This window comes from Ornithorhynchus anatinus, chromosome 13, assembly GCF_004115215.2.
Source record: "Ornithorhynchus anatinus isolate Pmale09 chromosome 13, mOrnAna1.pri.v4, whole genome shotgun sequence".
NCBI classification, from domain to species: Eukaryota; Metazoa; Chordata; class Mammalia; order Monotremata; family Ornithorhynchidae; genus Ornithorhynchus; species Ornithorhynchus anatinus.
In genome coordinates, this window is record NC_041740.1 from 3175261 (window position 1) to 3190925 (window position 15665).

The 15665-nt window shown below is 49.2% G+C and overlaps 1 protein-coding gene across 3 annotated transcripts; it reads right to left on the reverse strand.

Annotated features, from left to right (window-relative positions):
- Nucleotides 1-262: 262 nt before the first annotated feature.
- LOC100090618 (stonustoxin subunit alpha-like) lies at nucleotides 263-10685 on the reverse strand. 3 transcript variants are annotated; one of them, XM_039913989.1, is made up of 4 exons: nucleotides 10520-10685; nucleotides 7098-7218; nucleotides 3731-5800; nucleotides 263-1749 (listed from the first exon to the last, which is right to left on the reverse strand). In XM_039913989.1, exons 2-4 carry the CDS (start codon nucleotides 7186-7188, stop codon nucleotides 1250-1252), a joined length of 2661 nt encoding a protein of 886 aa, XP_039769923.1. In that variant the 5' UTR covers nucleotides 7189-7218; nucleotides 10520-10685; the 3' UTR covers nucleotides 263-1249. The 3 variants fall into 3 exon arrangements, with proteins under 3 accessions (XP_039769923.1, XP_039769922.1, XP_039769921.1); XM_039913988.1 differs by having other exon boundaries at nucleotides 7098-7228; XM_039913987.1 differs by having other exon boundaries at nucleotides 7098-7241.
- Between the last annotated feature and the right edge of the window lie 4980 nt (nucleotides 10686-15665).

A 15665-nucleotide genomic window follows, 5' to 3' on the forward strand; every position in this document is an offset into this window, starting at 1 on the left:
AGTTAAGTGACTTGCCCGAGGTCACACAGCAGATGTGTGGCGGAGCCAGGATTAGAACCCAGCTCCTTCTGACTAGGTACAGGCTCTATCCACTAAGCCATGCTGCTTCTCTGTAAGCACCTAACAAATGCCACAAATGTCATATATATGTACTGTATATCTTGATGCGCATCCTCCACAGCCTCAAAGCCAGCTATCTTATCACTGAACAATGAGAAGAATTTCATTTTGAGAGCAGAAGGGGATGAGTCCAAACCATGGCTCAATTGATCAATCAATCAATTTTATTTATTGAGTATTTGTTTGTGAGCAGAACACTGTACTAAGCACTTGGGAGAGTACACTCTATCTGAGTTGGTAGACATACTCCCTCCCCACAAGGAGTTTACAGTCTAAGGCTGAAGGCTCGGATCCTGGAAAGAGTGTGGGTGGGGGGAAGAAGAGGGGAAATCCAGTTTATTTGTGGGAAGTGGGTGAGAGCTTGCTGCTTCCCAGAAGAGTAAAAGTCCACCGATTTTTCCTCCAGAATATTTCACAAATTTACCCATTCCTTTCCACTCCCAACTAGATTGTATTATTTTTTCGTTTTAATTTTTTTAAATTGCTAACCTCCTTTCTGGTCTCCTGTCTCCAGCCTTTCCCCCTTCAGGCAACACTACACTCTGCCACATCATCTTTCTTAAACATCTTTCAGCACACCTCTGCCAAAACTCTCTCCCATTTTGAGTTACCCACATTAGATTTCAGGATGAATCCGCATACGGGTTCCCAATCTGTGTCTCTGGTGAACCGGAGAGCAGCAGAGAGGAAGAATCAGACTGTGTGCCCCACGTGGGACAGGAACTGTATCCAAACTGATTCTCTTTGACCTACATCAGGGCTTAGTACAGTGCTTGGCAGGTACTAAGCATTTGACGAATAGTGTTTGGCTCATAGTAAGCGCTTAGCAAATACCATTAGCAACAACGGCAGAGAAGCAGTGTGGCTTAGTGGAAAGAGCAAGGGCTTGGGAGTCAGAGGATGTGGGTTCTAATCCCGCCACCGCCACTTCTCCACTGTGTGACCTTAGGCAAGCCACTTAACATCTCTGTACCTCCGTAACCTCATCTGTAAAATGGGGATGAAGACTACGCACCCCAAACGGGACAACCTGATTATATTGTATCTACCCCAAGGCTTAGAAGAGTGCTCGGCACATAGTAAGCACTTAATAAAAACCAATAACAAATGCCATTACTAAGAGAGTGACTCAGGGTCTCAGGGTCAGCCGGGATCCCAGTCCCAGAAACCCCAAAAAAGGGAAGATTTTCTCTTTGAAAGATGTGCGGTAAGCGTGGATCTCTTGCTGGGTTTCTGCATTAAAGAAAGTCACCTGCCCCCCAGGGAAATCGAGTAAGACCCCCACGATGCATGGGACTTCTATGTTTCGGTGAGGTTCGTTATCAATGAGCACGTGGTAAGGGGTGCAAATAGTCAGACTCCAAATGGTCTCCTGATGGGCCTGGTTACTCTTCCTCTCCACAGACTCCGCGGCCACCCCAATCTTGCATAGTCCCTTCCCTTCCACCTCCACCTCCCAGTAGTGCTGGCCCGAATTGAAGCCAGTGGAGCCCAGCACATAGGCTTCCCCTACAAATCTCTTGTGATTCTGGGACACCTTCTGTGGTGGTATGATCCATTCCACAGATTTTTTGTCCCAGGACAGGCACAGGTATTCGTTGGCTGTTTCTGGATCCAGCGTGAGCGTCTCTGTAGAGAAAGAAACAGAGTCATTGTGGCTGAGAGTCAGCGATAAACAGGGAGGATTTGGAGTAACCAGAAAACCCAGTTGCTGCCTTCATTACGGTCTCCTTGCTGACCTCCCAGCCTCCTGTCTCCCGCCCCGCCCCACTCCAGTCCATGCTTCACTCTGCTGCCTGGATCATTTTTCTATAAAAACATTCAGGACACGCTTCCCTACTCCTCAAGAACCGCCTGCCGTCCTCGACTCTCTCCCATGCCGCTGCAGCTGAGTCTTGAATTGTAGCCGATGGCCTTCCACTCGCTGGCCACTGCCCAAGCAAGGAATGGAATGGCTGAGCCTCTGCTGGATTCTCCCTCCCTTAGCCGAGACTGGTAGAGTACTGGAGACTCTCCAGGTGCCATCTGTGAGGATGCACTTTCCCCTTAATCTCATCTTTTTCCTTTTCCTTCTCTCCCCTCTGCTGTGGCTTCCTGCTCAGACTGCTCTCTCCTTCTGCTCACCCCCCTTGCCAGATGGTTTGACTGCTTTGGTTTTTTAAATGACATATGTTGTGTTTACCAAGTGCCAGGCACTGTACTAAGCACAGGGGTGGATACAAGATAATCAGGTTGGACACAATCCCTGCCGACATGGGGCTCAATGCCTTACTCCCCATTTTACAGATGAGGTAAGTGAGGGACAGAGATGTGAAGTGACTTGCCCAGGGCCACGCAGCAGACAAGTGGCGGAGCTGGGATTAGAACCCGAGTCCACTGACTCCCAAGCCTTAGCTCTTTCCACTAGATTACGCTGCTTCTGTTGGGTCCAAGCAGAGCTCCACGTTGTTTCTGTTGGAGAGTGGCCAGATGGAGATTTTCCTACAGCACAACCAGGGGAAGGGGTGGGGATTCCCCATTAAACTGCAGGCCTCCAGAAGGCAGGGCGGCTCATCTGATACTTGTGATGTAGATTTCCCCGAGTGTTGTATAAGTCAAATTTCTGCACCCAGGGGTCACTCAAACTATGACATTGACATTGATGATGATGATGAATTCGAAGGAGAGGAGGGAACTCCTAATCAGGTAACCATTAATTGCATCGTATCTCAGAGCAGGAGAGAGACTGGATGGTCATCTTCCATTAATTAGGAAGAAAGAGGACGGGGCAAACAGGATTTGAAAACAAGGCGAACAGGGGTCTAATCCCGGCTCTGCCATTTGTCTGCTGCGTTTTCTTGGGCATGTCCCTCAGTTACCTCGTCGGTAAAATGGAGATTAAATCCTCCTTCCTCCAATGTAGAGTGTGAGCCCCATGTGGGAGGGACTGCATCCAGTCCAATTGTCTTGAATCTATCCCAGAGCTTAGTACAGTGTCTGGAACAAAGTAAGCATTTAGCCCGTTGTTGGGTAGGGATTGAGGGATATAGAGAGAGGGGAAATAAGGGATATTAGACTGTCTATCTGTAAATGTTCGGATGAATGTCAAAGGGGAAGCTATCACATGGTTTCTCCAGGCAAACTGCAGCCACTTTGGGAGCAGAGCTGAACTAGGAAGGGGCAGGCAATGGTTCCTCCTTTCCCACACGAGGAGGAAGGATGAGATTCACGTCCCCAACGTGTGTGGGAGAATTGGGCTGGCTGACTGTCAAAACAGGAACTGGATGGGGATGGGGATCTGGGTTTCTCCAACTAAACCTCTCCCTCTGGCTTGTTTCCTTCTTCCCTCCTGTGCCCAACGTCCTGTTACTTGAGGAAGCAACTCATCTGGAGCAGGAAGGAGAAATAGCTGCCCAATAAGACCAGTGAACCAGAGAAGAACTGACTCTGGCCTGAATTAGGTCAACAGGAGGGAGGAAAGATGCAGGAGGCAGGCAGGGAGACAATTTCTCTGAGCCTGCCAGGGGAGCCGGGTGAGAATGGCAGATTGTGTCACTGTCCTGGGAGGGGCTGGGCACAGGAAATCATGTTTGGGGATTCACTAACCACAAGTTTCTTCCTCTTTTCTCACCTTTTTCTCTCTTGGTGGGGATTGGAAATGCCTTCCTGGTGACACCGGTGCCTTTGGTCAAGATTGGACACTCCTTACTGGGGTCACCAGCACCTTTGGCCCCACACACAGCTGACACCCGGAACCTGTAGAACTTCTCACGTCCTAGTTCATTGATTGTATAGATCTCCGTGTCCTTTCCTGTCATCAGTTTTTGCCAGTCACTTTCCTCAGCCTCATTGGCTCCTTCAGCCTCCTGTCTGTACTCCACCTTATACCCAGTGACCATGTTCACGTTTTCCTTTGGACACTTCCAGCTGAGGGACACAGTCTCTCGTCCCCTGAGAGCTGCTGAAAAATCCTCGGGAGGCCCTATCGGTAGGGTCGTCACACGCTTATTGATCCTCTGGCTCCTCCATGACTCGTACACATCAGCGAACCTGAACTCATAGTTGGTATCATACTTTAAATTATTTATTTCAATCTTCTCTTGTTTCCCATCCACGATCATAGAGGTCCACTTAGAATCTCCAGATCTGTATTCGACACAATAGCTCTTTACCCCTTCTCTTCCCCCTCCGGCTGTGGACAGTCTTAGCTGTATTCGGTTCGATCGGATCGCCTCGATCTGGGGGAAGGGAGGGCAGGCCGGGGGCTCGAAATTCCTGCTGGCCAGGACTCCTTCTATGTGCAAGTAAATTGAAGCTCCTGGATTGTTTTTGTCTGAGACAGCAGCCACGATGAACCGAATCTTGCTCTGGGATTCGTTGCCTTCTGCAAATTTAGAGAAGGCCACGACCAATTTCCGCAATCTCCCCTGAATTTCATCCTGCTTGAACCACAGTGATGAGTTCACTCCTTCATGGGCAGAGTCTGTCTGCTCAGCTTCCTCTACTTTCTTGTTGCGAAGCCAGCGATCCAACTCCGACAGATACGGGTCCTCTTTCTCTATCGAGGTGAGGGTGAACGAGACCAGCACGTCGATCTGGGGGTCGCAGATCATCTGAGCCCGCTTGTTCTCGGAACTGACGATGTCCACCCGGTCCAACAGAGACAGGTAGGAATCTATAAAGTTGATCTCTGCTTCGCTCCGATCCAGAAACTGGTTGAGGCTCGTTTGGTTGAACGGAGAATCACCTCTTGCGGTCAACACGTTGGCCAGGATCTCTTCCCCCGCCCCCCCTCCTCGGATCTTGGGCAGGGTCACCGATAAATCTTTCTGGAACCTGTGTTTGAATTTCTGGCACAGTTCACGAAACCTCTTGATCTTCTCTCCGACGGCAGGGAACTTTGCCGCCTTGGTGGCCAACATGTCGTTGCACCTGATGAAACAATCCGTCAGCCCCTCCAGCACGGCCTGCGCGTCGCTCACCAACATGCTACTGATCTCTCGGACCAACCTGGCCGCTTTGGAATCCAGCTTCGCCAGTGGGTATAACCACACTCTCAAGGGGACAGCCTTCTCCCCATTGGCCCCGAGCAGTCTGGGGAGGGAGGAGTAGACCTTTACGGCCTCGGTGTACGTTATTGGATTCTTCTCCAGGGCAAAGTCCCCGTAGAACGTGCAGTTGAACTTCTCCACTTTCTTCTTTTCTTCATCTTTCATTTGGAGGGTTCCTTCCCCTTCGATGCTCACCATAGGGATCTTTCGTATGGAGATGCTCAGGCTTCCCTGTATGTCCTGTTCATTCTCTGAGGAAGAGAATTCCCGGTCAAACACGAAAAAAGCCTGAGCCCCGAACAGGATTCCGGTCACCACGTGGGTGGCGGTGCCCTGCTCGAACACTTCCGGATACATGACATTCTGCCAACCCAAGTGCTTCATCGTCAGCTGCTTGAAGTGGGTGGTAGTGGAGTAGTGGAGCGTGACCCGGGCCTGGTGCTTGGATTTCTTGGTGTCATCCATGTAACTGGCCGATCCTCCCACCTCGACCAGCCCCGCCATGAAACTCGCCTTCAGAGAGGCGTGGACGTTGAGAGCGCTGGACTTGTCTTCCAGGGAGTCGGAGGCGATGACCTGGAATTCCGTCCGGTGCTGCGCCTGGGAGTGCATGTCCTTTTCTGTGTCATTGATGTTCCATAATGTAAAGCCTGGGGAAAAGAACCAAAAAAATTGGTGAAGGATAGAACCTGGAGAGTCGTAATCCTTCCTCTTAACCTCCCAATTCTGAGATCGGAGGAGGAGACAGTTCTCCAGATGTGGGCAGGCTAAAGCCCCATTGACATAAGAGCTTTTCTGTTCCAGTAAAAAAATCCATCAGTGGTATTTACTGAGTGCTTACTATGTGCAGAGCACTGAACTAAGTGTGAAGTATAGTATACAGAGTTGGCAAACACACGTTTGCTGTGTGACCTTGGGTAATTCCCAAGGTAATTCCCTTCTCTGTGCCTCAGTTACCCCATTTGTAAAGTGGGGATTCAATACCTGTTCTCCCTCCTATTTAGCCCTGAGTAGGACGGGAACCGTGTCCGACCTGATCATCTTGTATCTCCCCAGTGCTTAGAACAGTTCTTGACACCTAATAGGCACTTAGAAAATATTCCAATCATTATTATCATCCTGACTGGCTCCCTTTACTCACGGCCCACCCCCGCAACCCCACAGCATATATGTACATATCTGTAATTTATTTATTTATTTTAATGTCCGTCTCCCCCTCTAAAGAGTAAGCTCACCGTGTGTAGGGAATGTATCTGTTTTATTGTTGTATTGCACTCTCCCAAGCATGAAGTACAGTGGTTTACACACAGTGAGCACTCAATAAATATGATTGATTATTATTTTTGATTATTATTCTGGGCTTCACCCACACACCTTCTCTGCCTGCCTCATCCCAACTGTGCCAGCAAATTATTTGGAGGGCTAAATTGTCTTAGTTGGTTTCCTCTTTTAGGATTAAACTATTTCCCCATTTCAGTTTCTGTAACTCTGAGCCCCAGCAGGGGAATCTTGAACTCTGTGGGTTCCAATAATAATGATGATAATAATAATCATGATACTTGTTAAGCATTTACTATGTGCCAAGTACCGTTCTAAGCACTGGGGTAGATATAAGTCAATCAGGTTGGACACAGACTCTGTCCCACATGGGGCTCACAGTCTTAATCCCCATTTTCCAGACAAGAAAACTGAGGCCCAGAGAAGCGAAGTGACTTGCCCAAGGGCACATGGGAGACAAGTGGGAGATCCGGGATGATAACCCTGGTCCTTCTGACTTCCAGGCCTGAGCTCTATCCACTAAGCCTCTCTGCTTCCCCATAGGTTTAGTGTCCCACCTCCTTTCCCAGAGCTCTTTTTGAATCCTGAGACCAGACCCCTTTCTTGGCAACCATTGGATCGAACCCAGAGGAACCGACTGCCACCCTAGGTGGGCAGGCTGAGGCTTACCTGGGACAAAGCTGTCATCTCGGCAGTCGTACAGCATCCCCAGTTGCAGGGGACGCCCCAGAGTCGGCATCTCAATGGGTTTAAGATCCATGGTCCTTCCAGGAGACGAGTGGGTCCTCACCTGAAACACACTCCCAGCAGTGGCTGGAACTCCTCACTCTTGGCTTCAAAGCTCTCCATCACCTTGGCCCTTCTTACCTCACCTTCCCTCTCTCTTTCTACTGCCCACCCCCACGCCCCACTCCTCTGCCACTCATCTCCTCACCGTCCCCCGTTCATGCCTATCCCGACGTCGACCCCTGGCCCACGTCCTCCCACTGTCCTGGAATGCCTTCCCTCCTCACTTCCGCCAAACTAACTCTCTTCCCCTCTTCAAAGCCCTACTGAGAGCTCACCTCCTCCAAGAGGCCTTCCCAGACTGAGCTTCCCCTTTTCCTTCTGCTCCCTCTCTGCTCTTTCTCCGCCTTCTGCTCTCTTCCCCTCCCCACCTTCACCTCCCCTCAGCTTAAGCCCCCTTTCCCTCTGCTCCTCCCCCTCTCCCTTCCCCTCCCCTCAGCACTGTGCTCATTTGTCTATATTTTTATTACCCTATGTATTTTGTTAATGAGGTGTCCATCCCCTTGATTCTATTTATCGTGATTATGTTGTCTTGTTTTTGTCCGTCTGTCTCTCCCCATTAAACTGTGAACGCGTCATCGGGCAGGGATTGTCTCTATCTGTTGCCGAATTGTACATTCCAAGCGCTTAGTACAGTGTTCTGCACATAGTAAGCGCTCAATAAATACGATTGAATGAATGAATGAATGATCTCTCTTTGGCAAAAGCCAAACAGGAAAAGACAGCCTCCTTTAGCTCCCCTTCTAGAGTGGAAACCCCAACTACAGTGGATAAGCTGATACAGGTTTTCCACGGGGATGGGTCTGGTGAAACGTCCATCAAGTATCTACAGGGCTAAATGAGAAGATGGCATGAGTTTGAGGGGCCTGGACCAAGTAGGGAACGAGGGTTAGAAGAGTCAAGTCTCCACCTGGTCCCAGGAAGGCCAGAGGTCAGTTTGGAAGAGAGAAGGGGCCTCAGAGCCTCCTGTCCCCATTCACTGGAGAGGGAGAGGAAGAGGAAGCTACATTGCTGAGCTCAAACTTGGATCTGCTATCTCTGCCTCCTCCCGGCCTTGCCCCGGAGCCCAGAGAATGAGGGTAGGGAGAAAGCTGAGATGTTGCAAAGTTCAGTGAGAGAGAGAGAGAGAGTGTGTGTCTGTGTGTGTGTGTGCATGCGCATGACTGTACTTGGATCATGTGGAGGAGCCCCAAAAAGCAGGATAGAATGGCGAGAAAGTAACCTCCCGGGATCAAAAGTAGCATGCCTGGCTCCTGAGCTGACTACAGGGTGAACTTTTGTGCTTTTTAAAAAAAAAATCACATTTGTTAATGATTAATGATGTTAACTTTAACAGATTCAGAAGTGCCCGAACCCTGAATACTACTGAAGCCCTGGGGTAGGTACGAGCTAATCAGGTTGGAAATAGTCCCTGTCCCACATAGAGCCCACAGTTTCAACCCCATTTTACAGAAGAAGGAACAGAGGCCCAGCAAAGTAACTTGTCCAAGGGCACACGGCAGACAAGTGGCGGAGCCGGGATTAGAACTCAGGTTCTTCTGACTCCCAGGTCTGTGCTCTGTCCACTAGGCCACACTGCTTCTTCAGGACTGAAGATGTCCTGAAGTGAATGAGAGAGGAGAGTTCGCTGGGTAATTGAAAGTACCCTCTGATGATGAAGCCCAAACTCCTAAGCGTGAGTCACTTACTGAATTAAAAGCCGGCACTGTGGGACAGGAACCAGGTCTGCTCTCACAGTTCGTAATGTTGGTATTTGTTAAGTGCTTACCCTGAGTTGGTCAATCAATTATTGAGCGCTTACCATGTGCAGAGCACTGTACTAAGCTCTTGGGAGAGTATAATGGAATTGGTAGACATGTTTCCTGCTGACAAGGAGCTTCAACTCTAGAGTCAAGCACTGTTCTGAGCACTGAGGTGCTACTAGCTTCAATATAATCAGGTTGGAGCCAGTCCCTGTCTCACATGGGACTCACAGTCTAAGGAGGGAGGAGGATTCAACCCCCATTTTACAGATGGAGCTCAAAGCCACAGAGAAGTGAAGTGATTTCCACCAGGTCACGCAGCAAACAGTGGCAGAGTGGGGATTAAAACTCAGGACCTCTGTCTCCAAGGCCCAGGTTCTTGCCACTAGACCACACTGCTTCCCTAGCTCTTCTAGTTCCTATCTCCTCTCCCACTACAACCGAACACAAACACTTTGCCGCTCTAATGTCAATCTGCTCACTGTGCCTCGATCTTTTCTATCTCACCAACCGGCCCTTGCCCCTCTCTTCCCTCTGGCCTGGAACTCCCTCCCCCTTCATATCCACTGATTATTTATATTAACGCCTGTCTCCCTCTCTAGACTGTAAGCTCATTTTGGGGAGGGACTGTGTCTTTCGACTCCGTTATATCGCTATATTGTCCTCTCGCCAGCCCTCGTTCTAGTGCTCTGCACACAGTGAGCGCTGCATAAATATGATTGATTGATTGCTTGAATGATTGATGCCCGACAGATTACTCCTCTCCCCACCTTCAAAGCCTTCTAAAATCATATCTCTTCCAAGAGACTTTTCTAGACTAACCCTTCACTTCCCCACATTATTAGCCCTCCTCTGGTGCCACCTAGACAATTTGGTCTGTGAGCCGGAAGCACTTTGAGACACACCCTTCCTCCACTCCCCCAGCACTTAGGTCCATATCCTCATAGTTTGCCATTTCCCCTACTGTAGTTCGTTTCAGCGTGTGTCTCCCCAACTAGATTGTAAGCCTCATGAGGGCTGGGATTATGCCTACCGATGCTGTTGTATTGCACTCTCCCAAGAGTTTAATACAGTACTGTACATACAGTAAGCACTCAGTAAACAGGATGGATGGATGGATGGACAGAATGGGAAGTGGAGTCTGCATGGAAAAATCCGCTTCCAGAAACAGGGAAATGCCCTTTCGGTTTCTGAAAATCACAGCTCAGCCGGCCCTTTCTTTGCCTCCGCTGCATTCCTCTTGGTCAAGGAACCCAATCCAAGCCCCCGAGGGGAATGGGGAAGAGGGAAGGGGGAGAAATAGGACAGGCAGAAGCAGCGGCGGCGACAGCAGAAGCAGCAGAGTCAGAACTCTCACCCTCCTCTTATAGATCCCTTTTCTTACGACTGCTGCTCTCTGAGTCTCTTTGGTCTGAAGCAGCAGTTCCTCCCCTCTCTGGTCTGCCTGATCTCCCCCGCTTTATGCACCCCAGGGGCTGAATGGACACCGCTCTCAACCCACGCAAGGTCCTCAACTCACCCTCGGATGGGCAAGATCTCTAGCAAGATCCCGACAGCTCTTACCTCCTTTCCTAGCCGAATGGCTTCCGATCACTGCTCCGTTCTTTTTCTGCTTTCACTTTCAATTCCTGTTTCCCGTATCTGACATCATTCAGCTGCTTACCCCCGCCTCCTTTCATCCTCAAACCCCACCAGGAAGGAAAGAAGCTGCCCCTCGCCCGATATAATTACCCACCCAAGAATGACAAGACTTGGCAAGAGGTGGAAAGTAAGGCAGTTAACTGGCTCACCCCAAAGTGGTGCCAGGACAGTGGGCTCTGGCCCGCAGAGCAAAGATGATTGGCCCCCGATCCCTCTTTTACCCCCACCCACATCCCTCTCCCCACACCGGTCTCGCCCTGAAGGTGATCTTGCCTCGCCTCTAAGGGCCCTTGGGGTGTTCTGGGATCTTCCTGGGGTGCATCTGCATGTTTGCAAAGCTCCTCTGGATAAGATGGGGTTATCTTCTAGACTGTGAGCCCTTTGGACAGGGATTGTCTCTATTTGTTGCCGAACTGTACTTTCCAAGCCCTCAGTATAGTGCGTTGCATACAGTAAGCGCTCAGTAAATACGATTGAATGAATTCACTCATTCATGAATCAATTCTTGAATCCCCAACTTCATATATATAGGTTTTAATGCCATATATAAGCCTCTAGGTCATAGGTTATAAGCCCACCGAGGGACAGGATCCATGTCTACTTGTCACCTGTGTATGCTTTCCGAGTACTTGTACAGCGCTCTGTGCACAGTAAGTGGCCCATATTATTACTACTAATATTAATACTATTAGTATTACTAGTATATATTTATAGTAAACAGGCAGTGTGGCCTAGTGAGGCCATATTATTATGGCCTAGTGGCTCATATTATTACTACTAATATTAATACTATTAGTATTACTAGCATATATTTATAGTAGAGAGGCAGTGTGGCCTAGTGGATAGGGCACGGGTCTGGGAATCAGGAGGATGTGGGTTCTAATCCCGGCTCCACCACTGGTCTGCTGTGTGACCTGGGGAAAGTCACTTTGCTTCTCTGAGCCTCAGTTTCCCTAGTAACTACTTGTAACTACCCTAGTGTTTAGAACAGTGCTTGGTACGTAGTAAGGGCTTAACCTGTGTCCCAGCCCTTAGGAATAATAATAATAATAATAATGATGCTATATCCATATCCCTCCCTCACAATAATCTAGAAATTCAGTAATTTGTTGGGCACTGAAAGGTGATCGTTTTTCCTGGCTAAGAGCTCTGCCAAGCTTTCTTCCTGTTTCCCTCCACCCTGGAGGTGAGGTAAGTTGTTTGACAGTTGTTTCTGGAACATGAGTTGGTAAAGCTGACCGAGCTCTCGGAACCTCTCAGCCCTGCCCTTGATTTCAGGAAATTTTGCCGCCTTGGCGGCCAACATGTCGTTGCACCTGGTGAGACAATCTGTCAGCTCCTCCAGCGCGGCCTGCGCCTCATTAACCAGCGCGATGCTGATCTCTCGGACCAGCTTAGTCCGAGGCCAGCTAGAATCCAGCTTCTCCACCGGGTATGGCCAGATCATCACTGGCACGGCCTTCTCCCCATGGTCTCCGAGCAGCTTGGGGAGGGAGGCATAGATCTCTACGGCCTCCGTGTATATCGATAGATTCTTCTCCAAGGCAAAGTCAAAGAATGTGCAGCGGAAATTCTCTACATTCTTCTTATCTTTCTCCTTCACACAGGCAGCTCCTTCCCCTTCAATCTTCATCAAAGGGATCCTGGTCACAAACAGTTTGAGGCTTCCCTGTATGTCCTGTACACTCTCAGAGGAGGAGACTTCCCGTTCAAACACGAAGAAAGCCTGAGCCCCGAACAGGACTCCCGTCACCATGGGAGTGGCGGTGCCCTGCTCGAACACTTCCGGATACGTGACGTTCTGCCGGCCCAAGTGCTCCATCGTCAACTGCTTGAACTCGACCACCCCCCGAGGAGACTCGCCTTCAGAGAGGCGCTGACACTGAGAGCGTTGGACTTGTCTTCCAGGGAGTTGGAGGCAATGACCCGGAATTCCATCCAATGCTGGGGCTGGGAGTGCATGTGTTTATCGGTATCGTTGATACTCCACAATGTAACGCCTGGAAAACGAATGGGGTCAGAGCCAGACAGTGTCAGTGGGGGGGGGGGGGTAATATCAGAAATTCCCCATCTAACCCTCTTCTTGGTTTGATGGTTGAGGAGAGAAAGTTTCCCAGATATTAATGGCCTACATTCCCACTGGGATGCCATCTCTGGAGAAGTTATAGAGCAGCCTTGCCAGGGAGTAAGAAGAGAATCTGACAACAGGGAGAATCATAGCATGGTGGTGGTTCCCTGTTCCTCTTAATCCAGTGTCTTCCTTGGGGAGCTGTGACATCTTCAATTACCACCTTCCTCAACCTCTGATCTCCCACCCTCCTCCTGTAAAATGGGGATTAAAAGTGTGAGCCCCATGTGGGACAACCCGATTACCCTGTATCCACCGTAGCACTTAGAACAGTGCTTGGCATATAGTAAGAGCTTAACAAATACCATAATTATCATCATTATTATTACCAACTGGACAGACCTCATTCCCCATCCATACCCACCATGCATACCCACTCGGCCCCAGGTCAGAGATCCATCTGGTAACAGCTGCTGATCCGGGACTGATTCCTCCCTCTTTTGTATTCATGAATAAGAATCAGGTAATAATTGTTCATGAAACCAATCCCTCCAGCCCCTTAAAGGCCCAAATTGATTCCCTTGGGTTTAGGGGGAGGCCAGAGGCAGTGTTTTTTCCATAGACACTGCCCAGTGTGTTCAGCCCCTGGACAGTTTGGTTGACTGTGAAAGCTCTAACTGGTGGCTCTGTTCTCATTAAAAGTTAAAACTCATGGGGAGTCAGTGGGTGGCCTCATCTCCTCATTCCTTTATTTAATCCACTCATTCATTCAACTGAGTGCTTACTCTATGCAAAACACTGTACTAAGCACTTGGGAGAGTACCATATAACAATAGACATCTTCCCTGACCACAGTGAGCTTGCAGTCTAGAGATTCTAACTGGAGGTGGTGCCCAGCTCCATGTAGACATGCTCCTTTTAGATTGTGGGTCCCCCCAGGGAACAGGGATCATGTCTGATTCCCAACTGTGTATTCTTTCCCAATGCTTAGCACAGTGTCTTGCACTTAGTAAGCGCTTAATAAATCCCATCACTATTAGGACAGGATCTCTTCTTGAAACTGCCTTGTTTCCTTGTCCCTACCCGTAGAAATTCCAAGTCCAGCAAGTCTCGGTTTTAACCCGATCAGCAAAATGTCACTCTGCTTGAGTCCTACTGAAGTTCTTGTTAATAAAAGGGTGTCCTGAACTCTGTTCCGAACCAATCTCACCAGGAATGCTGGAAGAAACAGGACTGGATTTTCAAAGTTTTCAGAAAAAAGCAAAAAAGCAGGGAGGGTGGGTGGTACCATACAACCAGGTAGCACTGCGGGTGTGTATGGGGGTTCAGTGTTGGGAAGAGCAAGGGAATGGGAATTATGTTAATTCGTGGGAGGAGTTTTGATGGTGATAATGATGATGTTATTTGTTGAGCGCTTACTATGTGCTAGACACCGTACTAAGTGCTGGGGTGGATACCATCAAATCAGTTTGGGCGCAGTCCCTGTCCCACATGGGGCTCACAGTCTTCATCCCCATTTTACAGAAGAGGGAACTGAGGCCCAGAGAAGTGAAGTGACTTGCCCACAGTCACCCAGCTGCCGAGTGGCAGAGCCGGGATTCGAACCCATGACCTCTGATTCCCAAGCCCGGGCTCTTGTCACTGAGCCAGGCTGCTTCTCGGGATTGAGACCGGGAGCCCCATGTGGGACAGGGAATGTGTCCATTCTGATTTGCTTGTATCTACCCCAGTGCTTAGCTTGGGAGTCAGAGGTCATGGGTTCGAATACCTGCTCTGCCACTTGTCAGCTGTGTGACTGTGGGCAAGTCACTTAACTTCTCTGTGCCTCAGTTACCTCATCTGTAAAATTGGGATTAAGACTGTGAGCCTCACGTGGGACAACCTGATTACCTGTATCTATCCCAGCGCTTAGAACAGTGCTCTGCACATAGTTAAGGGCTTAACAAGTACCAACATTATTATTATTATTATTACAATGCCTGGCACGTAGTAAGTGCTTAACAAATACCACAATTATTATTAGGAACTGGAGATGGAGATGGGTGGCCCATCTCAGCTCTCTGCTTTGCCCCTCATCTGGTGGGCTCAGTCAGCTCCAGCGAATGATCCCAATCCAGACAACTCAAATTCCCCCCAGCCAAAATCCTTAGCCAAGAAAATAGCAAAATACCTTCAGGTCTCTCCTCTGTCCGGCTCACAGATTGCTGCTTTCACTCAACTTCTTGCCTTTTAGGAACTTCCTCAAAGTGACCCCTTGCTTAGAGAAGAGGCAACTGAAACCAGAGAATTTCCCCTGGGGCAGACTTCCTTGGGGCATGAGGGGATCAGCTTTTTGCTGACAACTGCCCTCCATGACAATGCACTGGGGTACCTGGAATAATAATAATAATAATAATAATAATGTTGGTATTTGTTAAGCGCTTACTATGTGCAGAGCACTGTTCTAAGCGCTGGGGTAGACACGGGAATCAGGTTGTCCCACTTGGGGCTCACAGTCTTAATCCCCATTTTACAGATGAGGGAACTGAGGCACAGAGAAGTTAAGTGACTTGCCTACAGTCACACAGCTGACAAGTGGCAGAGCTGGGATTCGAACTCATGGGCCCTGACTCCAAAGCCCGTGCTCTTTCCACTGCGCCACGCCCCCCCCCCCCCACAAAAGCCATGACTCCCCCCGACCTTTCCCAGCAGTTATCCAGAGAAGGAGCTGAGACATCAAGGGATTTGAAGCAGTACTAATAATTGCAGTATTTACTAAATGCTTACTATATGCCAGGCATAGTACTAAGCACTGGGGTGGTTTCAAGCAAATCGGGGTGGATACAGTCCCTGACCCCTGTGGGATTCACAGTCTCAATCCCCATTTTACCGATGAGGGAACCGAGACAGACAAAAGTGAAGTAATTGCCCAAGGTCACACAGCAGACAAGTGGCAGAGTCAGGATTGGAATCCATGATTCCCAGGCCCTTGTGATTAGGAGTATATCATTCATTCATTCA